Source organism: Meles meles, chromosome 4 (genome assembly GCF_922984935.1).
Source record: "Meles meles chromosome 4, mMelMel3.1 paternal haplotype, whole genome shotgun sequence".
Classification (NCBI taxonomy): domain Eukaryota; kingdom Metazoa; phylum Chordata; class Mammalia; order Carnivora; family Mustelidae; genus Meles; species Meles meles.
The window spans coordinates 30,599,971-30,627,180 of record NC_060069.1 but is presented as its reverse complement, the minus strand read 5'-3'; the positions used below and the strand labels follow the sequence as shown (position 1 = coordinate 30,627,180).

Below are 27,210 nucleotides of genomic sequence, written 5' to 3'. Positions count from 1 at the left end.
TTTTCCCTGGAAAAAATGACCTCTTGTTCATGATCATTTTAATAAATAATTGGATTCTTGAAAAACTTATATCTGTGTTCATGAGAAATATTACCCTGTAATTTTTCCTTTAAAATGTCCTAGTCAAACGTGGCAGGGTGTCCACTATCACCACTGCTGTTCAACATAGTACTAGAAGTCCTAGCCTCAGCAATCAGACAACAAAGAGAAATAAAAGGCATCCGAAATTGGCAAAGAAGTCAAGCTCTCATTCTTTGCAGATGACATGATACTCTATGTGGAAAATCCAACAGACTCCACCCCAAAATTACTAGAACTCATAAAGGGATTCAGCAATTTGGCAGGATATAAAATCAATGCCCAGAAATTAGTTGCATTTCTATATACTAACAATGAGACAGAAGAAAGAGAAATTAAGGAGTTGATCTCATTCACAGTTGCACCAAAAACCATAAGAGACCTAGGAATAAACCTAACCAAAGACATAAAGGATTTGTACTGTAAAAACTATAGAACACTTACAAAAGAAATCGAGGAAGACACAAAGAGATGGAGAAATATTCCATGCTCATAGATTGGAAGAACAAATATTGTTAAAATGTCTATGCTACCTAGAGCAATCTATATATCCAATGCAATCCCTATCAAAACACCATCAACTAAATAAGTAATCCTAAAATCCATATGGAACAAGAAAAGACTCTGAATAGTCAAAGGAATGCAGAAAAAAGAAAGACGAGACTGGTGGCATCACAGTTCTTGACTTTAAGCTCTATTACAAAGCTGTCATCATCAAGACAGCATGGTACTGGCACAAAAACAGACACACAGATCAATGGAACAGAATAGGGAGCCCAGAAATGGACTTCCAACTCTGTGGTCAACTAATCTGTGACAAAACAGGAAAAGAAAATCTTATGGAACAAAGACAGTCTTTTCAACAAATGGTGTTGGGAAAATTGGACAGCCACCTGCAGAAGAATGAAACTGGACCATTTCCTTACACCAAACACAAAAGTAGACTCAAAATGGATGAAATACCTCAATGTGAGGCAGGAATCCATCCTAGAAGAGAACACAGGCAGCAACTTCTGTGACTCGGCGGTAGCAACTTCTTGCTAGACCCATCTCCAAAGGCAAGGGAAACAAAGGCAAAAATGAATTATTGGGACATCATCAAGATAAAAAGCTTTTGCACAGCAAAGGAAACAGTCGAGGGGTGGGGGGGACAAAGGACAACCAACAGAATGGGAGAAGATATCGCATCTTATCAGATAAAGGGCTAGTATTCAAAATCTGTAAGAAACTTATCAAACTAAACACCCAAAGAAGAACTAACCTAGTCAAGAAATGGGCAGAAGACATGAACAGACAGTTCTCCAAAGACATCCAAATAGCCAATAGACACATGCAAAAATGTTCCATATTACTTGGCATCAGGGAAATACAAACCACAATGAGATACCACCTCACCTCAGTCAGAGTGACTAAAATGAACAAGTCAGGAAACGACAGATGTTGGTGAGGTTGCAGAGAAAGGGGAACCCTCTTACACCGTTGGTGGGAATGCAAGCTGGTGCAGCCACTCTGGACAACAGTGTGGAGGTTCCTCAAAAAGTTGAAAATAGAGCTACTTTACAACCCTTCAATCTCACTACTAGGTATTTACCCTAAAGACAGAAATGTAGTGATCCAAAGGGGCACATGCACCCAAATGTTTATAGCAGCAATGTCCACAATAGCCAAACTTTGGAAAGAGCCCAGATGTCCATCGATGGATGAGTGGATAAAGAAGATGTGGTATATATATATAAAATAGAATACTCAGCAATTAAAAAAACCAAAAATACAAAAATGAAATCTTGCCACTTGCAATGACCTGGATGGAACTAGAAAATATTATACTAAGTGAGACAAGTCAATCAGAGAAAGACAATTATCATATTATCTCACTCATATGTGGAATTTAAGAAACAAAAGATCATAGGGGAAGAGAGGAAAAAATAAAATAAGATGAATTCAGAGGGAGAAAAACCATAAGTGACTCTTAATCATAGGAAACAAACTGAGGGTTGCTGGAGGGGAGGAAGGTGAGAGGATGGTGTCACTGGGTGATGGACATTAAGGAGGGCACATTATGTAATGAGTGCTGGGTGTTATATAAGACTGATGAATCACTGACTTCTACTTCTGAAACTAATAACACATTAAATGTTAATTAATTGGGGATGCCCGGATGACTCAGTCTGTTAAGGGTCTGCCTTCAACTCCCAGAGTCCTAGGATTGAGTCCCACATCAGCCTTCTTACTCAGGAGGGAGCCTGCTTCTCCCTCTGCTTGCAGCTACCCTTACTTGTGTTCTCTCTCTCTCTGACAAATAAGTAAAAATCTTTTTTTAAATGTTAATTAATTGAATTTAAGTAAAAAGGAAAAAAATTTTTAAGAAGTAAAATGTCCTGATCAGATCTGCAACGACATGGATGGACTTAGATGTATTATGCTAAGTGAAATAAGTCATAGATAGAAAAACAGATACCATGTGATTTCACTTGTATGTGGATGTTTTTTTAATAAAGATTTTATTCATTTAATTGAGAGAGAGAGCGTGAGAGGGGAGAATGTCAGAGGGAGGAGCAGATTTCCATGGAGCTGGGAGCCCAATGAGGGACTCGATCCCCGGACTCTGGGATCATCACGTGAGCCAAAGGCAGTTAACTGAGCCACCCAGGCGCCCCTTGTATATGGAATTTAAGAAAGAGAACAAATGAACCAAAGAGAGAGAGAGAGACAGAGAGACAGAGAGAGAGGGAACAAACAAACAAACCCCAGATTCTTAAATACAGAAAATGAACTAGTGGTTGACAGAGGGGAGGAGGGATGGGATGTATGAAATAGAGAATTAAGAGGTACAAACTTCCAGTGTTAAAATAAGCCAGTCCTGGAGATGAAAAGCACAGCATAGGAAATACAGTCAGTATTGTCTGGTGACTTACTGTGTATGGGCACTGAGATGAGCACTGAGAAATGTACGGAATTGTTGAATCACTATATTATATAACTGAAACTAATATGATACTGTATGCTAATTATACTTTAATTTTTAAAAATGTCCTCGTCAGATTTGATCTCCAAGAATATGTTTGAAAGTATTCCTTTTGCCGCTACTCTGAAAGACTTTGTGCAAAATATTGGGTGTTACTTCCCCCTTAAAGGTTTAGTAAAATCCATTAGTGAAGTCATCTGTGATTTCTCCATAGCAAGATTTCCAATTATGCATTCAGTTCCTTTGGCAGATAAAGATTATTCAGATTTTCTGTCTTTGCTTGTCTCAGTTTTGGGAAGTTGTGATTATAAAGGAATTTTCCCAGTTTAAGTTGTCAAATTAGCATAAGGTTCCTTCTAATATCTTTTTATATTATTTTTATGAGAATATGAAGTAATGTCCTTTTTCATTCTTAATTCACACCAAATCATTTGTGCTTTGTATTTTCTCTTTTGTTCCTGATCAGTCTTACGAGGTTTATCAATTTTATTAATCTTTTCAAAAAACCAGCTTTCGGATTTGTTAATTTTCTGTTTCCATCTTTACACTGATTTCTGCTCTTGTCTTTTTAAAAAAAAGATATATTTATTAGAGAGAGAGAAGAAACACAATATGTATAAAATCTAAAAATCACCTTTAGATAGAATATTCTGTCGGATCCCATTATATAGTATACTAAAGGATGATTTCTGATTTCAGGGCAATTTTTTTCCTTTTCTTTTCCAAACTAACAACATAATTTCAATAACAGTTGATACATTCTGCAAAACTGACACACATTATATTGACCAGATAGCCTACTCATTTTAGGAAAGCATCCCAACAGCTTTATCTTGAAATGTTTAAATATGTGCTTAGGACATTCACACAATACTCCTCCAAAAAGTGTAAACCTCGAAAACCGTGAGAAGTTTGTTGCTTCTTTCTCCTGCTTTAGACACAAATTTACTCTATTCTGAATATCCCGTGAACTCCATTATTATGTTGGATCACTAATAACGAAAGACAAACTCCTCATTCTGAATGTCCAGACACTGAAATTCTCATCGAAATGTAACCATGTAGCAATTTCCTGATAATCTGTGTCTTCATAAAACTTTCTTTATACTGTCATCTCCTTTCTTGGTAGATCACTTTTTCTTGGAGTGATTTCTTACACTGATGCCAGTAATTGTAATAAGTACTTAATTAATAGTTGTTGAATGAATAAAGGAATGGGCACCTGGAACAAGATAGGGCTGAGAACTAGGGTGAGGTAGGTATGCAGGACTTCTACCTGGCTCTCAGGCTAATGCAAGCCACACCAGAGAGTTGGGAGATGCTCTGGGGCGCAGAGCATCTTTGAGGAAAATGCCCACACATAAGCAAAGTTTTGCCAACAGTTCTGCATTACTCAGAGCCCCCCTCCAGCCCAGGTTATGCATTCCTGATACAGGGGTTCAAACTTACCAGGGACTGCTTTAGCAATTTTAGCAAGGTCTGCCTCTTTAAGAAACTGCACAGAGCACCAACAACCTGAAAGTCATATCCATGACCCATCCACAGTATCCTCCATGAGTTCTTTATAAACTCCACCATCGTGGGGCTTCAGGCAGCCCTGGGATGGGGAATAATCCTTACACTAAACTGGAAGTGGCTGCTGGGAACCTGAAAAGCCCAAAAGAGGTGGCAGACGATGTCTGATACCGTTCTGATTTGACTCATTAATTCATGCATGTATTTAATACATAGGTCTGTTTTCCCCAGGCAGTGCAAGTACCAATGCCCAGAGGTGAGAGCGAGCATGTCAGGTTCCCAGAACTCCAGAAGCAGAAGTGTTGAGAGGTAGGGAAGGGAGGACAAAGAGCAGGTCAGAGAGAAAGCCTGGAGCCTGACCTGCCATGTTAAAGAATTCTGGCCTTATCCAGAAGAAGTATACGTAGAACAACAAAATGGTCAGATTTGCATGTTGGAAGGATCCCCACTTGCACACGAGGACTTGTAGTCTGGTAAGCCTCAGTGACCCAGTGGTCACAATTCCAAGACAGTCTTTTCCCTGCCACTTCCCTACCCTGCTACTTTCCACATGCCCTCCAGGCTTTCCTCCTGAAGTGGTTCACCTTGGTTGGCCATCTGGCTTATCATGCCGACTTACGTCCAAGCCTTTACAACAGGAGGCTCACCCAGAGACTCCCTTTCTCTGGCAGACAGAGGAGAGGACCAGACATATGTGGCCAGCCCTCCTCCCAGTAATTCTGGATAATCCGTCACATGACAACCCCTTCTTGTTCCTTCTAACCGGTTATTATTCGTATTTGCCGGTGCCAACCAGTCCTTCCTGCTCTTGGACAGTTCCTACTTTTTTCTGGCTTGTTTATTGGCTTACTCAGTTTCCTGTATATGCCTTTCTTGCCTACACAGATGGAAAGAAATATAGATTCTCATTTATAGGACATTACAAAAAGTAATGATCCCAATCCTCACTGCTTTCCTGCTGGGATCTCTTTTGCCAGCAAGTAGATGGTAGAGCAGCATTTGAATTCAGTCTCCATAATTTCTTCCCTTAGTACACTGTACTTCCTGCTGTTTGTTCCTTAACTGCACTGAGCATCAGTTTTCAAGCCTGTAAAATGAGAATAACACCATTAGTCAGGTATCCTGCTGTCCTGGAGGCCAGGAGCCACGAGCCACAACCTGCTGGGAACAGGGCTCTTGCTCCCTCTAGTGGTCAGTTTGAGCTGCGATCCTGTAGAGTGAAGGAGGCCCCATGCAGAAGCTGAAGGGACAGGAAGAGGCAGTTGGAAGGCTTCTGATTTTATATGACTAACCTGTCAGAATTTCTGTTTTGAGATTCTCAGCAACAGTGCAGGTGTTCAACGAGTGTTTGGACTGTATGTATCGTAGGCTTCGCACTTGAACTCTAAGTCATCTAAATCCTCCCCATGACCCTTGGAGATGATACTGTACAGGGAAATCTTACCTAAATTTTAGACCTTGGTAATGAGGGAGAGGACACATTTGCTTACTTTACAGGCAGGATTTTCGCCTGCCAAAAATCAGTGCGTTTCAGATTAGTATTTGGTATTCAGTTGATAGAAACTGTGGCATCCAGTATCCACGGGTAGTTCACTCCTCACACTGCAAACGTCTTCTCCCCAGAAGTCACTGTTCTCCCCTCAAGGGAGTGTGGGGCCATTCACGGAGGTGGAAGTTAGGGCAGTGGGGTTTCCTGAGGACCTCCCTTGGGGGTAGGGCTTAGAGAGCCTTTCTGCCTTGGAAACCTGTTCCTCCTGAAGGGTCAGTCCCCAACCTAAGGCTCCCTCTCTGACCCGACTCTTCTCTCTAGTCCAGAGGATAGAACACGCCCACCTCCTTCTCCAGATCACAGAGATGGGGAGTCATGGCTTTGAGTATGTCATCTTCCACAAGGACTCAGAGAAGTGTGTCTGCTTGTTCTAGAGTGGGCCCCTCCTGGAATCTGGGTGAGGCTGGAGGAACAGCTAAGCAGGCAGCTCTAATGGGCTTTTTTCTTGGCCAAAGAGCAGGGACGGGGCCCTAGGCTAGCTGGTGAGTCTGTGACTCCTGTAAGCAGGTTCTTAGTTACTGTCATGTGGGGGGACATCAACCTTATTCTACTGGCTCCCTGGAGAAGGGCGGCCCACTGGCCCTTCAGTGACCCACCCCGGATAGGGCCCCTCCATGTTTAGGGATTTCTTTACTGAGTCTCAACTTCCTAAATGGCAGTGGACAGAGGGGATATTAAACACAATAAGGGAGAAAATTATGCCTTTTCAGTGTGAGTACATGCTTGACCCTGTATAGGGAGCTTTGGTATATAAATTGCTCACAAAAATTCTTAGAAGGAGATAGTCCTTTCTCCTATCTTACAGATGAAGATACAGATGCCCAGAGTGGTTATGTGACTGAGGTCACACGGTTAGAAATGTGGGATTCAGAATCAGGTCTCTATCGCTGCACCATTCTGTTTCCTCCAGAAACTAACCCAGGAGGGAAAGCAAGATTCAGCAGAATTCGAGGGTGAGGCTGGTGGTGGGGTGAAGGGCTTCTTTGGCCATTTTGAATAGCTCATCCCCTTTTAAGCAGGTGCAGCTTGCCTCAGACAATGTTGCTTCTCTTCCCCTGACATTTGTCTTCCCTCACTTTTCTGCTCCACCCTGAGGGAGGTAAGTCTGATCCTGGATGACAGGAGACCTTTGGCATTCTGCCTCACCAGCAACTGGCTGTGCCAAGTGAAATCCTGGGTGACTATTTCTCCCCTCCTCTGGGCCTGCAGGATCATCCACAGTGGTATGCTAGGCACCCTGATAGACACCATGTTTTTCATGATGGCATACAACAGTGCCAGTGCATCCTTACAGGCACCTGAGCATCACCTTCAAGAGGTCTGTTTCCCTGGGGCACCTGGAAGGCTCAGTCGGTTAAGCTGCGAACTCTTGATTTCAGCCCACGTCATGATCTCAGGGTCGTTAGATGGAGCCTCGCTTCAGGTTCACCTGGACGTAGAGCCTGCTTATGATTCTCTCCTTCTCCCTCCTTCTCCCCGCCCTTATTTTCCCTTGCACTCTCTCAATTAAAAAAAGAGAGAGAGAGAGAGAGACGGAGAGATATCTGTTTCCTTGTGTGTGCCCAAGTTAGGTGTGAGCTGCTGTGGGGTTATTCCATGTATTATGAAGGAAAATAAGGACTCACGCAGCAATCCTGATGGCAAAGAGGACATTCTACTTTTGCTTTTCTCATGGGCCAATCTTAGATGTTCCTTTTTAAGCCAAGGACAAGGTAACAATCTTGAAGATGGTTATTTGTTCAAATGTAAACATAATCTACATAGGATGCTGGTGGGTTATTTTTGGCCACCTCTGATTTAGGGAAACGCCAACCAGTGTGCTTGTAAATATCTAAGTCCGTCTACAAAAAATTACTGGGCCCCTACTGAAATGATAATTCCTTACACTGAATTTGTCTCTTACTTAAAACTGACATGCACAATACTTCATTTGATCTTTACTGTAATCCTGGGAGGTAGGTACTTTTATCTCCAATTTGAGAAATGGGGAAGCTGAGGTGAATGCCCAGATAGCAGGTGACAAAGTCAAGATCAGATGCAGGCATCTCTGCCTGCTCCCAAGGGCCACTTTCCCTGCATGCTAGTGCTCTGCCTCAGTGGGCTCTCAAGGGCACACAGGGATGGGGAGGACATAGCCCCTGTCCCCCAAGGAGGGGAAACAGGTGCATTGGTCAGAGTTCTCCAGAGAAATATATATATGTGTGTGTGTATATACATATATATAAATACCATAGTAATATATCAATCAATATAGCTATATAATATAGTATAAATATTAATATAAATATATTAATATCTATCAATACATTAATATATAGACTAATAGTAATATATAATCTATTAATATCATAGTATATATTATATTATATATTTTGTATTGTATATTATATGTAATAACAGTACATAATAGAAAACATAAATTATATATTATGTATAATACATAATAATAAATCATATATTTATATATTATATTATGTTAATTATATAGTATTAATATATTATGTAATATTAATTATATAATTATTAATATGTAATAGATCTTAGATAGATTTATTTCAGGTAATTGGCTTATGCACTTGTGACGACTGGTAAACCCGAAATCCACAGGGCAGGCCATCATGTTGGAAACTTTTGAGAAGAAGTATGGGGCACCTGGGTGGCTCAGTGGGTTAAAACCTCTGCCTTCGGCTCAGGTCATGATCTCAGGGTCCTGGGATTGAGTCCCGCATTGAGTCCCTCATCGGCCTCCCTGCTCAGAGGGGAGCCTGCTTCCTCCTCTCTCTCTCTCTCTCTGCCTGCCTGCTTGTGATCTCTCTCTGAATTTGAATAAATACATTCAAAAAAAATCTTAAAAGAAACTTTTGAGAAGAACTAAAGCTGCAGTCTTGAGGTAGAATTTCTTCTTCGTCAAGGAAGCCTCAATTTTGTTCTTAAGGCCTTCCAGCTGATTAGGTTAAGCTCGCTCAGATTATTGAAGATAATCGCCTTTGCTTACAGGGTACTGATTGTAGATGTTAATCATGTCTACAAAATACCTTCCCAGCAACTCCTAGATTAGTGCTGATTGAATAACTGGGAATTGCTGCACCCGGGTGGCTTCACTGGTTAAGCATCTGCCTTTGGATCAAGTCATGATCCCCCTCTCAACAGGGAGCCTGCTTCTCTCTCTCTCTTTCCCTCCTCCTGCTCTCTCCCTCTCTCTCACACATTCTGTGCTTTCTCTCTCTCTCTCTCTAATAAATAAATAAAATCTTTAAAAAAATGAATAGCTGGGGATTATCACCTAGTCAAGGTGACTCATAAAACTCAGCATCTCACAAGGAATGCTAGTTTACTGACAGGGCCGTTCTGCCCCTGATGAATACAGCTCACCATGTGCGGGTACAGCTACTTGGTAGTAGAGAACTTCTGCAGGTGGGTCCTGCTCACCACTGTGGGCATTTCAAGCTGGTCAGGAGCTGAGAGAAAACACGTGCTTACGTTTGTAAACTTTTAGCCAAAAGGTAGTATATTTTTCCTCACTGGGAAGATGGCAGGAAAACTCGAAGAGCTTGGTTGTTATAGAAGATAGGGAAATGGTTTGTCATAATGTGGCTTCTATGTGATGATTAAACACAAAATGCCACATGACCTGGGTTTGCTTCGCAGCTGCTTCCTCTCATTGACCCTGACATCTTGGCCCTTGGAATAGAATCCCAAGACCCCCACTCTGCAGGGGCATGCCCCCAAACCCTACCCCCCATACACACCTCAGAGTCTTCTACCACTTTCTCGGAGACCAGCCCACGAATAGCTCTCCCTCACAGTCCAGTCATCCCCCGCTCGGTGGTGAGGCTGGAGGCAAAGTCACTGGCACAGAAGGAAGAAAGGCATCCCTCTCTTGCAAAGCCTTTGAAACAGCGACAGGACCGTCATCTTTGCCGAAGCTTCTGGCAAAGCCTTTAGAATCTTTTTCCTGCTGGTTGAGACCAGGCACAGAGGTTGACTTCCTCAACTGCTGAGGGCAATGTGTGCTCTTGGAGACTCTGAAGACTGATCTTTCAGACTGTGTTTGGGGTCAAGGGGATGTTCAAATGGAGAGGAACTCATATTAGTTACACGATGGAGCCCATCATAACATTCACCACTCTGGCAGCCACTAGCTGTAAAGAGGTTTCTGAAGATAGAGGGAGGGGACTGTGGCCATACCGTGTGCCTCATGTCTCCCCTCTTGACCCCTCCTGGCTTCCAAAGGGCAAAAATGGACTCATTGGTTTGACAACAGTAGAGGGAATCTGGATAATTCCAGAAGCAGCTCTGGCTCCAGGCACACAGAAAGGAAAAGTCTCCCTGAGCTGGTTTCCTGGAAGTATGGGGGGCAACTCATCGATGTTCTCTTCAGGATTCCCGCCATCTTCTTCTGAACAAAGTGACACAGGTTCGAAGCCCTGTAAGGCTCATCTCCTGCCCTGGAGGGCAGGGAACCAAAGCTGCCTTGGGAGCAGATTCTGTCTCCCATTCATCTCCAGTTTCTGTGCTTACTCCAGCTTTTTCCTTCTTGGATGGTGGAAACTCCTCCAGATGTCAAAGCTTGTTATGAATAAAGCTGTAAAAGGGGGTCATGCATCCAAATTGACATGTATTTCTTCCTGGATTGAAAGTGACTACAGTCACCAGGATGGGAAAGCATCATGAAACCTTAACACCCAACTCATAAAAAAGGGGCCATGTTGGGTTTGGAGGATCAAATGTGTAAGTGGGGGTAGTTAGGTCATAGAAGCAAAAATCACCTTCCACTGACTACAGATGAGTCAGGAAAGCCGTACCTGATGTTAATGATCTTGTTTCAAACTAACGTCACATGCAGTGTTTTCACCATATATTTTTCTTTTATTTCTTAACTCACTGCTCCAAGTTTTGCCATTAGGTAAGTATTGCTCCCAGACCCTCCCTTATCTGCTAATGGGTAATGCTTCTTTCACATGATCTCATGTTTCCACATCTCCAAGAACACAGGGGAAGGATGGGTGAGGACGAGGAACTCTGGGTTTCAGGGCTGGGAGTATGGCAGGAACAAATATAGTGGGGGAAAACCTGGCAGGCACCTACCATCCTTGGAAGACAGCCCATTTCTTCTGAGCCCAGAGCTAAGCCAATATACCTGCTGGGGGCAGGGGGGCCAGGCAGCAGGCTTTCATTGTGGGTCCCACCTCTGCCCTAAGCAGGGAGTGGCTAAGAGCAGCCTCTGAAATACACCAATCCACTGTTTCTCAAAAGTAGGAATCCTTGCCCTATGGGGGGGGGGGACGGGGGGGACGGGGGGGGGGGGACGTAGCTGTCCCTTTAAAAAGAAGTTTTAGGGGTGCCTGGATGGCTCAGTGGGTTAAGCCTCTGCCTTCAGCTTGGTCAGTGATCTTGGGGGCCCTGGGATCAACCCCCCCCATCAAACCTGGGATGAAGCCCTGCGTTGGGCTCTCTGCTCAGTGGGGAGGCTACTCCCAGCCCCCCACCCCCCCACTCCCCAGCCCCCCACCCCACCCCGCTTGTGATCTCTATGTCAATAAATAAATAAAATCTTTAAAAAAATAAAAATAAATTTTAGCTTAGTCATCTACAACTGCACAAAGAAAATGAGCCTCAAGCTTAGAACAAGGGGTAGCGAAGTATTAAACCACCACCAGACAGATTTGTATGTGTATTTCTTAATGTTTGTGATTTGCTTGATCCCTTCTGGTGACAAAAAACCACTTTCTTGCCTGTTCGTTGTGCCTCAATAGCATGGGAACAAAGTCTTAAAAAACAGCATCTTACTTCCTAAATTATCCCTGACCTAGATTTCCCTGGTGGAGACCGGATACAGGAAAGTAGTGAAGCCTGTCACCATGAGAAGTTTGCACTTTCTTCTGCAGATAACCAGGGACATTGAAGGTGTGTCCCTGCGTTTTTCAACAGGTTTGTCAGGATCCCAGCAGCGATACCTTTCCACAGCTCCGCCAGAGAGGAGTAATGGGAAGCTGGGAGACCATAAATGTTATTCCCAGAGCGAGCCCTGATGAGAGATAAACCATAATCTTAAACAGCTAGACAATGTGATCTAATAGATACGTAGTGAGCCACGTGTAATTTTTAATAATCCAGTAGCCATACTGAAGTTGAAGAAAAAAGGGGCGCTTGGATGGCTAAGTTGGTTAAGTGTCTGATTTCAGCTCAGGTCATGATCTCAGGGTCCTGGGATCCAGTCCTAGGACTGACTCTCAGGGGATTGCTTCTCCCTCTCTCTCTCCCTCTGTTCTCTCACTTTCTCAAATAAATAAAATCTTTAAAAAATAGGTGAAATTAATTTTAATAATATATTTCACCCAAAATATCCAAAACATCATTTCAACATGTAATAACAATTATTAATAAGTTATTTTACTATATTGCTCCAAGTCTTAGAAAGGCAGTGTATGGGGGCGCCTGGGTGGCTCAGTTACCCAACGAAGCCTGGGATTCTCGATGTCCACTGAGGTCATAATCTCCTGTGCTGAGATAGAGCCCCGAACAACCGCTGAAGATTCCCTCTCTCCCTCTTCCTAGGCACCACTGCCATCCCTCCTCCCCGCACTTGTACACGCGGGCTCTCTACAAAAAAAAAAAAAAAAAAGGGGGGGGGAGGAGAAGGAACAAAAAAGAAATGCGGTGTATGGATGACTTATGAGCACATGTCAATTCCTTCGCTAAATTTTAAGCGCTCAAAGGGAAATATGGGTCTGTTAAAGTTTGTTGAACAGAAAAATATTCACTGCTTCCATTTTTCATACAAATTAACTAAAATTAAATACAATTTAAATTTCTGGACGTCAGGCATATGAGCCACATTTGAAGTTCAACAGGCACGGATGGCTACGGGCTATGTACCCCGCAGAGCACGTCTGGATTGCAGACACGTTCACACCTTGCCCCAGACCTTGCAGCCTGAGGCAGGCCTCCAGGCTCCAGGAGCGGGGGAGCAGCGGGCCCTGCAATTCTGGACATGTTCACCAGGTGGCATTAAAGAGAACATCCTCACCAGCTCGAGAGGAGCGCGCAGCCCCGGAAGCGAAATCCCAAGGTTGCGCTCAGTTCCTCCGGCTTTCTCCACCTCCGCATACACATGTGGGGTCCAAAAGCGTGCAGCCGGGCAGAATGGGCGGGAGAGCAGAGCGGCGGGGTCTGCAGGGCGAGTGAAGAGCTGTGAGCAGGTCCGGGTGGGCCACGCGGAGCCACGCAGGGGCGGTAGGCGCGCAGACCCGGCGTCCGACGGCGCGGACTGCAGAGCCCCCGCCCGCGAGCGCGTCGCCGGGCCACTGCTGCCGCGTCGCCTTCTCCCGCGAGATCGCCAGCGCTGGGCCCGAGCTCCCACTAACGCACCCAGAGCCCGGCCTCCTCTCCAATGTTTCAGAAGTCACGGCCGGCGCTGCTGCAGCCTCAGGATGTTGGAGACAAGGTGGAGACGCTTATGGTAAACTGCGGGGAAGGGACACAGGGGTTCCGAAACCGCCGGCTCGTGGAGGGAAATTCGGGAGGTAGCCAAGGCTCAGCGGCTCTCTGGGCGCCTTTTCCGCTCCCTGGGTGTGCGCCGAACAGGTTGGGGAGACGTGGCGGGAGAGGGATGGGTTGGTCAAGGGGATTGAAAAGAGAGGGGCGAGGGAGGAGAGGAGTTGCATCCCCCTTGGACAGGCAGGCGACGGTCTGTCTGCTGCTTTGGCGTCGGGTAGGGTGGCGGAATTGCCCGGGCCTTGGGAGTGTCGGGGAGTGTGCCGGTGCGACCCCGAGCCGCGTGCGAGCGCCACCGGACGTTGCTTTAAGTTGGATGCCTAGAGCGACAGAGGTGGAGGGACGCTGGGGCAGGTATCTGGACCACCGCAAGGTCCGGTAGTAGCCCCAGACGGGAGAAGAGGTGGGTGCCCGAGGGAGGTGAGTCAGGACGGCACTGGGCCCCCCCGGGCGGGACGAGAGGATTGCTTCTCGGTCTCCACCTTCTAGCCGGCGAGAAATGGGGGAGGGGCAGTAGGGCCGCGAGGCCACGCTCCTGAGTCCAGATTGGCTGCGACGGTCGTGCCGCCGGGTCTCCATTGGTGGAGGCGGAGGCGGGGCTGGGCAGGCGGGTCCTTGAGGGCGGTCTGGCTGAGCGGCTGCCTGTGGGTGGAGGCAGCAAACGCAGGACGTTACCTTGCGCCGCGCGGCGCCGCCACTCACGTTCTCTCCGAGGTCCCCTCCGCCAGCATGGGCGGCGCGATGGATCAAGTGGTTTTTTTAATCCTTCAAAAAGGCAGCAGCTGCGGGTCCACTTTCCATCTTTGAAAGCGTACTTACCTATTTCTCTTTCTGGGTCCTCCAACTCTGGCCTGGAGACTTGATTGGATTTAGTTATCTAAAGGAAATTAAGAATTGCTTATGGAGTGGCCCCTGGGTGGCTTAGTCGTTAAGCGTCTGCCTTCGGCTTAGGTCATAGATCCCAGGGTCATGGGATCCAGGCCCGCGTCGGGCTCTCTGCTCAGAGGGAAGCCTGCTCCTCCCGCTCCCCCTGCTTGTGTTCCCTCTCTTGCTGTGTCTCCCTCTGTTAAATCTTAAAAGAAAAAAAAAAAAGAAAGAAAAAAGAATTGCTTGTGGAAATTGCTAACTATTTCAGTACTATTTGCTGCCTTTGTATCCTGTGTATTATTCGATTGTTTTTGCCCTCTTCCCTCAAAACAAATTGTTACTCATCGTTTTAACCTTGAATAATAACTTCGAGCTATTTAGAAAAAAATCAAACATGCCTTCAAAGGATGTTCCATGTGACATCTTAAAACTCCAAAATGAAAAGTGTAAATTCTGTGGTTTTTTTTTATACGATATTACCTGCTGTGTGTCGGGTTTTCTTCTTTCTTTCTTTCTTTCTTTTTTAAGTAATAGAGGTTAGTCTGTCCAGCTGGTATATATTTAGCATCTACGCTGCTCATCGGCCAAGAAAATTACAAAATTACAAAAGCTTTCAACTTTTGTTGAAAAAATATCCAACAAATATTTATTAAACTAATAATATGTCCAAGCATTGCACTGTGAAAATAAAGACATAAAATAGTTCCTGCAGTGAGGGAGGGTGAATGTGTTAGAGCATGTGTGTGAAGGCCCGCAGCCTTAAAACGAATTCCCGGCAATATCTGTGAGAGTGTCAGGGAAGCAGCACAGAGGACTGCACAGAAGCTGTAACTACAGGTCATGTCCACAGCCTTACCGGGGCAGGAGCAAAGGGCTGAAGGGAGCCTGGGGAGATTACCCTGTCCTAGGATGGGCCATGCAGGTGCCACTAAGCTTCAGCCTATGGAATTGTGTACAAGGGAGAGCCGTATGCAGGTTTCCTGCTGATGACATGATTCATTCATTGTTGACTTGGGCACCTACTGTGCACCAGGCTCCGTGGTCAGTGCTGGAAGTACCACTGTGAACACGACATGTAGTGGCCTCTTCTGTCCTGGACCCTAAAGGAGAGGGGCTCAGATGCAGTGGAAGTACTGAGGAGGAGGACTGAATGCCAATGGGGGGATTAGGGGCTTTGCCACAGCAGAGGAGATCTAAGCAGAAGCTTCCAGGGATGAATCAGACATGGGAGGAGCCAGGATGGGGTTTTCAGAGCCCAGAGGAAGGCAGAGAATCCCTGATGGTTGCACCATGAGTAAGAGGGAGGAGGCTGGGAACATAGGCTGAAAAAGTAACAAGGGGCCACATGATTCAGGAAGGATCTTGTAAGTCTGGCCATTGGCCTCAAACCCTAGGACGTAGGACACATTTTAAGAGCACTGTAAGATCTTGAGGTGGTGTACATAGATGCCTTACCAGTGCTGTTCCGGGAGCTCAGGAAGATGGATTAGTACGGTCGAGGCTGGAGGCTGCCAAGGAGGCTCCTGGAACAGATGGGTGTGGGCTGACTCTGGCAACACCGAGGGGTCATTGGTACGACTGGATCATGAAGCAGTAGGTACACTGAGGAGTCTTATATGTATCCCAAACTTGCTACTGGAATATCTTGTTGAGTGGGGTAGCAGCAGGAGTGTGAATTATTGACCGGGTTTCCATTTTGGAGTGTGAGTGGGAGCTGACTGGGGGTCTCAGGGAAGGGGGTGCTGGGCTGAACTGGCTGTGGGTGTGGTGCCTTGTGGTGCCCTGAAGTGTGGGTGAGGTGGCCCTGAGGGGCTGTGGCTGGGGGAGATAAGAAGAAAAACATCTGAGGCTAAGGGAAAGGAGCAGCCTCAAAAGGAGCCCAAAACCAAGAGGTGGCCAGCTGTTTGAAATGCAGGGGACCAGCCAAGTAAGAGAAGGCCTAGAGCAGGAAAGGGCTCCTGGGATGGGCAGGTCCTTGGTAAGCAGAAAGGGCAGCTTTAGCTGGATGGCAAGTGGTGGGGGCTGAGGGGTGACTAGCCCAGAGGGAGTGGAGGTGATATGGCATCAGACTAGAAAGACAGGGGCTTTGAAGCTTGCTCCCAGAAGATGCCAGTGGAAGGATGAGACCAAGAAGCATAGACTCCAGGAGTATGGCTTAGCATATCCCCAACCCCTCTCCCCCCTTGGGGGACTGGGAATGGCATGCTGACAGACTGGTAAGGTAGATACATTTTGCTTGGTTGTATGTGTTGTGTTATCACTTTCGTCACCCCTAGATACTTTATAAGCCATTTGAACAGAGTTATGACCTCCAGTTTTTATTATGTGAATTTTTTTAGTCTTTCAAGTGGTTCCAGTTCTAATTTGAAACTTGCTCATTTGGTACAAATGTGAAGTGATCTCTCTTCCCTGTGAAACAAAAAAACCCACAAGTTACAAACATTTTAGCTCTGAGTTGGTGGCTGTATTATGGGTATAACTGGCAACTTCATTTTCAGTGTCTTAGGACAACAGTTGTCCGTGCATTCAAGAATAATAGTGCGAGTGCCATTTAAGGAGGAGAGAAGATCTTTTTGGATGGCGTTTGCCAAGTCTCTTGTTTGGAGAAGAGTGCTTTCATTTTCTGGTTGGATTTTTAAATGTGCCTTTTCACAACCATTCATGATCGAGTGTTTCTGAGGCTAGCCGTGAGGCCTCTAGCCTAGTGGGTTCAAGGAAGTACATTTAGGCTTTGCCCTTCTGGGTGGTGCCTCTAGATTAGCTGGGGTGTCCTTCCTGTCCAGGCTACTGTCCTGGTTTAAGGGAGAGCCAGCAGACCCAGGGGTAAGGGGTGACTGCTGGTCTACCACACATCTGCAATCTGCTTAGGTCCCAGTGAGATGTGTGGGTAGGAGAGAAAGGGAAAGATTTTAAATTAAGGAAGTTTGTAGGTTTTACAGGAAGTGGTCCATGTTTTACATTGAAATTGAGCTTGTGGTTTCACTTCCTATGTCTCCCTCCTGTAAATATCTACAGGTCTTATAACCCAGAGAGCTTGGCAGCCAACAGTTCACACACTAGGTTCAGTTGATTTTGCTTCTGTGAAGATAAGAGATGGCCAAAAACTTTTACCCTCAGGACAGAGAGGGAGTTGTGGTTGGCGGCCTAATTCACAGGTTATTGCTCATTCTTAGTACTGAGGCCAGAGAGATCCCCTCTAGCTGGGTATTATGTTCTCCACGGCATTCCAGCGCTCTTAATTCCCCGGTTCACTTTAACCTTCTCTGAAGTGGGAAGATAATACAGGGCACCACTAGGTGGTTTTCTAAGCCACCCACATAGAGGAAAAAAATGGTCCCGGTGTGGAGAAAGCTGAGAAAACTTGGCGGCGGCAGAGTTGCTGACTCAGTGTTCTCTTGCCCTGAAGTTACATCCGGTGATCAAGGCTTTCCTGTGTGGCTCCATCAGTGGGACCTGCTCCACCCTCCTTTTCCAACCCCTGGATCTCCTCAAAACGCGCCTGCAGACTCTCCAGCCCTCAGACCATGGGTAAGGCCTGCTGCGTGCCCCCCTCATCATTTCTCTGAGGAATGGTTCCAGCAACTCCTCTCCGACACAGAAACATCTCAACTGTTAAGTCAACTGCCATTGTGTTGGATGCTTCAGGAGAAACATGGGCCATGCCAACTTTGATTTGACATTTCCTGTTAATGAAATGGGGTCCTTCCCTGGGGGCACCATCCTGGGATCTGCCTTGGTGACATTTGCATTTTATTGTGCTAGCCTGGAATGTTGTAACTGTGCTGTCTGTACGAGTAGCGTGGGTGGTTTTCTGGAAATAATGTATGCATTAAGTGTCTCTTCTGTGCCTGACACTGGGCTCAGCACTGTGGGAAGTATACCAAATGCATGTACATGAGAGGTCATCCTGTTGCTTGCAGTGTGAATCAACTGATAAACACGTATGTGACAAATCATGAACATATGGGAACTCAGAGTTATTCCAAGATGTGTTGTAGAGATTCTTGAGTGCTCTTATGGAAGAAGTCATACCAAGAAGTCTTTGGATGGGAAGTTCTTTTATGAGGATGAGGTCTAAGTGATTTTTTTTTTTCTTCCCTGTCTCCATTTTGTCTGCCTTTAGATCTGGTCGTGTTGGGATGCTGGCTCTGCTCTTGAAGGTGGTTCGCACGGAGAGTATTCTGGGCCTTTGGAAAGGGATGTCCCCTGTAAGCTGCCTTTGGGGTCTTCTCTTGCACCCTCTGCTGTCATAGCTATCTCTTTGTCATGCACCTTCCATATCCCCTCTTGGAAGGATAGGTGAGCGCCAGAAGCAGTGGGAGGACTTGTGTGGTCTTCTCCCTGTCACATGATGCCACTCACTCCTATCGGAGGGTTTGGGGAAATATCTTTATGCCCTAGATGCAGCTTGTTGGAGCAGCAGCAGGTCTAGAGTAGATGCAGTGAGTGCCGAGTGCCCTCAGCTGCTAGCATACCCTTGTCCTTGCCCTTTGGTACAAGCAGGCCACCCCTGCGTTTCATTACCTGCAGGTAAATTTGCTGGGAGTGCCAGGGCACAAATGCCCACCCCAGCCCAGTGAAAGATGATAGTTGATGTTTAAAAACCTCACTCACCCTCCTCAACTGGAGGGCGAACTCTGAGGTGCCTACACCGATTCCCAGATTCCCCCCAAAGAGATTACGTTTACCAGGGCAGTAATGCATCAGGCAGCTTGCCCTTCGTTGGCTGCCTTCTCTCCTCACTTCCCCATTCTCTTATTGCTGTTCCCTGTATACCTTCAATCAACTACTTGCATGCAAATCGCTGTCTTTTGGGAAACCCAGCTAAGACAGTATCTCACAGTGTCCATCTGGGCTTGCTTTCCTCCCTCTGCCCTGTTGCACAGTCCATTGTGAGGTGTGTCCCTGGCATTGGTATCTACTTTGGCACGCTCTACTCCTTGAAGCAGTACTTCCTGCGAGGCCATCCCCCCACGGCCCTGGAGTCGGTCATCCTGGGAGTGGGCTCTCGCTCGGTTGCAGGACTCTGCATGTCACCCATCACTGTGGTAAAGACACGTTACGAGGTGAGTCTGACTGCTTTCAGCCTTCGGGGTGGATAAACAGAGGCATTGGGCTTTCGTCAAGTGGTCACCGATGTCAGCTCCAGATTTGGAATCTAAAATCGAGGCCGCTGTGGTCAGAGAATAAAAGCCACGTGGGGACCAGGGCCCGTTGTGTTGCCACATACCCCGAAGTCAGGTGGGTTCGTTGCTCAAACCCAGGGCCACCACGCCAGCCACTGGTCCTGTGCTTCCTTGCAGAGTGGGAAGTACGGCTATGAGAGCATCTGTGCAGCCCTGAGGAGCATCTATCGCACTGAGGGGCACCGGGGACTCTTCAGCGGCCTGACGGCAACACTCCTTCGTGACGCACCCTTTTCTGGAATCTACCTGATGTTCTACAACCAGACCAAAAACATCATGACCCATGGTATGGAGGAAGGAAGGTGTGGTGGTGAAGAGGAGAGATATCTCCGAGACCTCATATCCTCGCAGCTTTCTCTGCGATAGGAGACTGTTTATTGTTCTTAGCAGAGTTTTAGGAACGGAGCCATGTCTGCTTCATGTCAAGCATGGGGCCAGGTGCTAGGATCCAGTGGTGGTCATGAAAGACTTGGTCCCTGTCTGTTTGAATTTATGGTCTATTATGGCAGAGTACTGGTAGTGCTGGCAGTCTTGAGTGGGGTGGGGGAGGAATAAAGCAAGTTTTACAGAAATCCTGCAGTGATACCTGGCAGATTTGCCTGATCTTTAGATTGCTGGGCCCTATGAGAGGGCCTCCTACATCAGGAACTTTGGGGTAAGACCTGGGAGTCTATATTTCTCAAGAAGCACGTGATCTGATTCTTACCAGAAAAGTTTGGTGAGGTTAGTGGGGTTAGCGCCTCCCCTTGCCATGTTCCCAGGTAAAGTGGTTTTGAGCCCTCTGTTCCAGTGGAGAGCGAGGTGCCCGACCTCAGGCATTCTGGCAGGCTCACGCTGCTAGGAAGCTCTTGTTGGTCATGGTCACAACGGGCACACTCGGTATGCTGTGAGCATCCACCCAAGCACGGCCAGGTTCTGATAGAAGCACATCCTGTGGAATGAACCTGCATTCCATACGGTGTCTCCAGAGAACTTGAGCAAGGAAATGCAACCCAGGTCGTGTAAAGTGGGAAAACCGGCATGCCCCATCATGACAATGGTAATCAGTCGAGTTGGGGTGCTTTAGGAGTTCGCTGCTCTGCTGTAGGCACCAGGAGGCGTGACATTGCAGGTAACAGCCTTATGTGGCTCGGAAAGTTAGGGCAATAAGGGAGCTTGGTGTACATTTTTTACTTCTCTTTATGTATAATTGTTTTTTGCAATCTATTTACGATTGCAAAGGTTGAGATTAAGCAAAATTTAAGATTAAGGTTGCAGGAATGATGTCCCTTTACCCTTAAATACCTCCATGTGTGTTTCCAAGATATTTTCATATATTCTCATATAACCGTCGCCTCAAGATTAGGAAATTTAACCTAGATACTGTTCTTTAGTCTACAGTGCCTATATTCCGAAGCTCGTGCCATTGGTTTGACCCACTATGGGCTATATTAACTTTTTATCTCTCGGACAAGATGGCGTCTCCACTGAAACCTCATTTTTTCTTTTGTAATTTGGAAGCATCTGTGGGTGCTGGGGTGGTGGTGGGGGAATACTTTGAATCTGCATAAATCTACATAAAACATCCTGTTCCTTTCACCCCAATGTTTGAGCCTCAGTCTGTGATTCTTGCCCAAATCAATTATGATGGTGATGGTTGTAAAAAAGGGCAAATTTGAATTCCAGGACTCCCATCTACATTTAGTTATACCTTTAAATGTTTACTTCTTAACCCCATTTTGAATCTAGACCCTTCTGAATTTGCGGAAGAATTCGTGGGCAACTTGGTATTGATATTTATGTGAGAGTCATTTGTAACTGAATGTTGCTTTTGTCCTGTTTCAGACCAGTTGGATGCAGTCCTTATTCCAGCTGTAAATTTCAGCTGTGGGATCTTTGCTGGCATTCTGGCCTCCCTGGTGACTCAGCCTGCGGATGTTATCAAAACCCACATGCAGCTCTCCCCAGTGAAATTTCGGTGGATTGGCCAGGCAGTGACACTCATTTTTAAAGTAAGGCTACGGAGTAAATATTGCTTCTTACTGTGGTTAAGTCTTGCTCTCTCTCTCTCTCTCTCTAGAATGGAAGCTGGTGTCCTTTACATATAAAAATCAGCTGGGGTGCTTTAAAAAGTCCCCACCCCCAGGTCACAACCTGGGCTGCTTCCATCTGAATTTCTGAAGGTGGGTGAAGCCCAGATCTCTAGCTAAGTTCCCCAGCGATTCCGGAGTGTTGCCAAGGTTGAGAATCACTGCTAAAAACCTATGGTTGGCTGTGGGTTGGTTTTTTTTTTTGGGGGGGGGGGGTGGTGGTGGGTGGGGGAAACTGACTACCTTAGGACAACCTGTGATACTAGTTAAAGTTGGCAGATTGCTGGACTCCACCCCCACCCACCTGGTCAGGGAATCTGGGAAGGCCTCGCCCCCTTGATGATCAAGGACCTAGGAGAGACCTCAAGTAAGAAAAAGATGATGAGGACGTCTGGGTGGCCCAGTCGTTGGGTGTCTGCCTTGAGTTCAGGTCATGATCCCAGAGTCCTGGGATCAAGCCCCACTTGGGGCTCCTTGTTTGGTGAGAAGCCTGCTTCTCCCTCTTCCACTCCCCATGCTTGTGTTCCCTCTCTCACTGTGTCTCTCTCTGTCAAATAAATAAATATAATCTTTAAAAAAAATCAAAGAAAGAAAGAAATGACAAGCACATCATTTGGTCTCTAGAAATTTGCTCTAACACAAATGGACAAAAGGTATTGTTGAAGATAAAAAATACAGTAGACATAAAGTACATTTACTGAAGCACCATTTAAAAGCCACAGAGTTGGTCTTTTGGAAGCATGTACTGTTATCACGCACCAGATATTCTTGTTCAAGCTAAGTTTTTATATTTTTCTGTACGTCTCAGTTTTTTTGTGTAGCAGAGGAAACAATGCGAGCATAGGCATCCTGTATCTGTCTCGCCCTAGATGTAGACAAATATTTGTGAATCGGATCATATTCCTCAACCTGCTTGGGTTGCCTGCTCTCTTATTCTCTATACCTAAAACCCTAAACTTTGAGAATAATATTCTTCAGTATGTATGAAATGGCAGGAATGATAATGATAGGAATGAATCAGTCCAGATTATGAGGAGGAGGTGTTTCGTCTTTAATACTTATGTAAGAACGTCAAGAGCATACAGTGAGCTATGCAGAGATGCTCCCTCCAGACAGACAAATTGCCAAAAAGACATGTTTTCCTCCAGCCTGAAGCCAGGCCTCAGGACTTGGCATGCAGACGTGGCCTGGATCTCGCTTGCTAGTTGGGGCTTGGTGCGTATGGGAGCTGCACAAGCTATCCGGTTGTATACAGCCGCCCTACAGGAAGATTTGCAGCTGAGAAATACATTCTCCTGCATAAAGCAAGCCTAAAAAAGAGAAAGTTTAGCAAAAAAAAAAATTTTTTTTTTTTTAGTTCATCGTCTTCTCGGATCCATTATTCATAGTTTTGGCATTATCGATGAAAATCCAAAAACCGAGGCTCACCAGTGGGGTAACGGAGACCCTCAGGCTCACAGTAGGTGTGTTCCTCGTGTTGCTACTCTGCTTCTGGAATGCTGACGTTCGTTTTCCTTGTAGGATTATGGGTTCCGTGGCTTCTTCCAAGGCGGCGTCCCGCGGGCCCTCCGCAGAGCTCTGATGGCAGCGATGGCGTGGACCGTGTATGAGGAGATGATGGCCAAGATGGGCCTGAAGTCCTGACCGAGAGGGACTGGGTAAAGATGGGCTATGTTGCCCTCCCTGGCTCTTACCGGGGGCTGCTTCGTCTCACTGTCCTGGAGTAAGATGAAGTCCGATCTGGAAAGCCAGGCAGATGTGTCCCCTTCTGTTACCCAGTTTCAGTAGAGAATAGATGGGCCTGACTCAAGCCTTCAGACTATCCCAGAAGAGGAGTTACTGATGCCTACAGCACACTGGGGAGTTCAGAGAAGGGCTTGCTCCTCCTGCCAGGTTACTTGAAAAGGCCTTTCTGGAAAGAGCTCTGTCAGGTGGCTCTGCCTCAGCCACCCAACCTACGTGAGGCTGCCTGTTTGGATCTGTTCTTGGGCAAGGCATTGCACGACCAGAGGAGATGTGGCTGTGAGGAGCTCCAGCAGGGGGGCAGCCGGGTCTGTGGAGAGAGGGGTTCTTGTCAGCAGACGAAGGCTTTCCTCTATGTCTGGAATGCTGGTGGGATGCGGAAGAAAAGATGTCATTACTTAACTGGTCACTAATCACCTTCTCAGAGGCTCTGAAGAAGTGGGGAGAGTGGCTTCTTAGCCTGGAAGTGTCCAAATAACGAATTTTGGCCCTGGCCTCTGCACTGTTTCAATTCTAAATTGTTCTGGCATTTTTCTGCAGCTAACGTTCGCATAAATAAAGTGAAGCACTTTATCATTGGAAACTGTTTGGAAAACCTAAATAGTGTCCTTCCTGTGTAATAAAATAACCCAGTTGTCTAAGGTGGCTGGCTCTCGACCCCACATAAGTCCTAAACTCTAAACATTTATTTTATTTTGTTATGTATGTATGTATTTTTTTAAAAGATTTTATTTGAGAGAGAGAGAGAGCACAAGCAGGGGGAGTGGGAGAGGGAGAAGCAGGGAGCCAGATGGGGGGCTCATCCCAGGACCCTGGGATCATGACCTGAGCTGAAGGCTGATGCTTAATGACTGAGCCACACAGGTGCCCCTAAACATTTTTTTAAACAGCTTTATTTCACACATTGTACAATTCACTCATTTCAAATAAGCCATTCAGTGATTTTTAGTAACTTACTGGGTGAGGCAACCATCACTATGAACCGGTTTTAGGGCACATTCATCCCCCAAGAATATCTCCGATTTACAATTAATCCTCATTCTGAGTCCCAACTCTCGGCGACCGTCGATCTGCTTTCTGTCTATAATCTGCCTTTACTGTACACTTCATGTAGTCATACAATTTGTAGCCTCTTGCATCTGGCTTCTTTCACTTAGCATAATGTTTTGAGGTTTCTCCACATGGCATGTTCAACACCAATTTTTTTTTGTTCATGGCCAAATAATACTGTGTGCCCATATGAGATTTTATTTATCCATTCATCAGTTGATGATTATTTGAATAGTTTCCACTCGGGGCCTCTTATGAATAATGCCACTCTGAACGTTCATGTGCTGGTGTTTGTTTGGACCCATGTTTTCATTTTTCTTGCATAAATAGATGCCCAGGAGTGGAACTGCCAGATCACGTGGTAACTGTTGAACCATTTGAGAAACGACCAGACTACATACCATTCTATATTCCCACACCCACAGTGCAGAAGGGTTCAGGTTTCCCCACATCTGCCTCAACACTTGATACTGTTTGTTTATTATACCCATATTCAGGGGTTCCCAGGTGTTTCTGTCAACTTTCAAACTTAGGAAAGAGCCATTACGTCATCCAAACAGCAGGGGGGTGGATTTTGGGCTCCTGGTTAAGAATATGGGCTGTGGGGGCGCCTGGGTGGCTCAGTGGGTTAAAGCCTCTGCCTTCGGCTCGGGTCATGGTCTCAGGGTCCTGGGATCCAGCCCTGTATCAGGCTCTTGCTCGGCAGGGAGCCTGCCTCCTCCTCTCTCTCTCTCTGCCTGCCTCTTTGCCTACTTGTGATCTCTGTCTGTCAAATAAAAATCTTAAAAAAAAAAAAAAATATGGGCTGTGATCTAGGTAGTTCTAGATGGAAAGCCTGGTTCTCTACTTATTTAGACATAGTTGCAATTGTTCCTGGAAAGTGGGCATACTGATGGTGAGGGTAAAAGGAGCAGATGTTTCTGGCAACCTGGGTTAGTTTCCTAGGGCTGCCACAACAAATTCCCACAAATTGGGTAGGTTCTAGCAGAAATGTATTCTCTGTTCTGGAGCCTATGAGTCTGAAATCAAAGTGTCAGCAGGGACGTATGTTCTCTGAAGGCTATAGGGGAGGATAGCTCTGGTATCTCCAGGATTCTGGTGGTTGCTGGCAATTCTTGGCACTCATCATTCCAACCTGGCTCTGTCTCCACGAAGCCACCTGTGTGTCTGTCTCTGTGTCCAAATTTCAAGGACATCGGTAATTGGATTACAGCCCACCCTCCTCTAGAATGTCTTCAACCTGATTACATCTACAGAGACCCTATTTCCAAATAAGGTCACATTCTTAGGCACTAAGGTGGGGGTTAGGACTCCCAGCATACTCTTTGGGAGCACACATACTAAGTTTAGTTGTAAGTTTAAGTTTATACTTTAGGGTTTAGGTTAAAGTGTCCTATTCGAAATAGAGCAGTAGAGAAGAAGACAGATAGGATCCTAAGCACAGAATCCCCCTGGGACTTGATGATCTGTGTGCGAGAGGCCCTGTGCCAAGGAAAGTAGATCAGGTAAGACTGGAAATGTGTGCTGGGACGGGAATGGAGGGAAGGCCAGTCACTATGGATATAGTAGCTGCCTCCTAAGAACTGGGTCCTTGGAGGGTTGGGGCAAAGAGGAGACCCAGAGATACAGAATTCACTCCAGTTTGCTCACCTTATACCTGACTGGTGAATTTCAGTCACAAGGGTCACCTATTCATTATGATGTGGTTTTAGAATACAGGTATGGTTCAGTGGGGTAGGGTCCTGAGCTGATGACCAAGAAAGAATTCTCGAGACGTCTTTGGTACAAAATGGGGATTAAAGCATGGGGACAGGACCATGGGCAGAAAGAGGTGCTGCCCTGGGATATAAGGGGTGACAGATTATATACTATGGGGTTGGGGGAGGTAAGGAAAAGGGAGGTCTCAAGAGGATTTTCATATATTAAAGTAGACTCACAGCATACCAGAGGCCTTGCCATTTTCAAGGTTGTTTTTCCTTCTAACCTGGCATTAACACTGAGATAGTTGGGAGCTCTCTGGAGGAATGTTACACCTTTCCCTGTTTGAAGTATCTGTCAGTGAGCTGCAGGTTGTAAGGACATTTAATTTTATCTACATTTCCTTCTGGAAGATAGGTTATTGATAGAAATGCTTTCTTCTTATAAAATGCTAAGACATTTGTAAACTGAGGAAGGAGACTCATGTCTTGCAGGGTATAAGTTAACTATTTGTTTTTCCTTTCCTCAGCTTTAGGGTAGCCAGGAGTGCCTGAGAAATGTCACGTAAATCCCATCTGGGGGAGAGGGAAGTTGTGTGTTGTCAACTTCTGTTCCCTCATCAATTGGAATGTTCTTTGGGGGCAAAGAAAAAAAAAAGATTTGGAGAAACAGCCTCATTTCCTCTACATGTGGAGTAAAACTGGAATTTGCCCTTTTTGACACTGATTAAACGCAAGTGGCCCTGGATATCTCCATATCCCAGGCCCCAGGAATTTGTTTTTCCTCATCTTTATTAAAGTTTGTGAGTTTCAGCTGGCTGGAAACAGGGCCCAGTGCTTTTTAAAAACTGATTTGTTCGGGGTGCCTGGGTGGCTCAGTGGGTTAAGCCTCTGCCTTTGGCTCAGGTCATGATCCCAGGGTCCTGGGATAGAGCCCCGAGCCCGCATTAGGCTCTCTGCTTAGCAGGGAGCCTGCTTGTGATCTCGGTCTGTC

At 46.0% G+C, this 27,210-nt stretch overlaps 1 protein-coding gene across 3 annotated transcripts; it reads left to right on the top strand.

The window, feature by feature from the left end:
- Positions 1 to 13,415: 13,415 nt before the first annotated feature.
- On the top strand, positions 13,416 to 24,060 carry SLC25A38 (solute carrier family 25 member 38). Of its 3 annotated transcripts, none has more exons than XM_046003519.1 (7): positions 13,416 to 13,554; positions 17,878 to 17,999; positions 18,595 to 18,679; positions 19,358 to 19,537; positions 19,775 to 19,943; positions 21,482 to 21,648; positions 23,248 to 24,060. In XM_046003519.1, exons 1-7 carry the CDS (start codon positions 13,501 to 13,503, stop codon positions 23,368 to 23,370), a joined length of 900 nt encoding a protein of 299 aa, XP_045859475.1. In that variant the 5' UTR covers positions 13,416 to 13,500; the 3' UTR covers positions 23,371 to 24,060. The 3 variants fall into 3 exon arrangements, with proteins under 3 accessions (XP_045859475.1, XP_045859474.1, XP_045859476.1); XM_046003518.1 differs by having other exon boundaries at positions 13,429 to 13,569; XM_046003520.1 differs by lacking the exon at positions 21,482 to 21,648 and having other exon boundaries at positions 13,429 to 13,569; positions 23,248 to 23,336.
- The last annotated feature ends 3,150 nt before the right edge of the window (positions 24,061 to 27,210 follow it).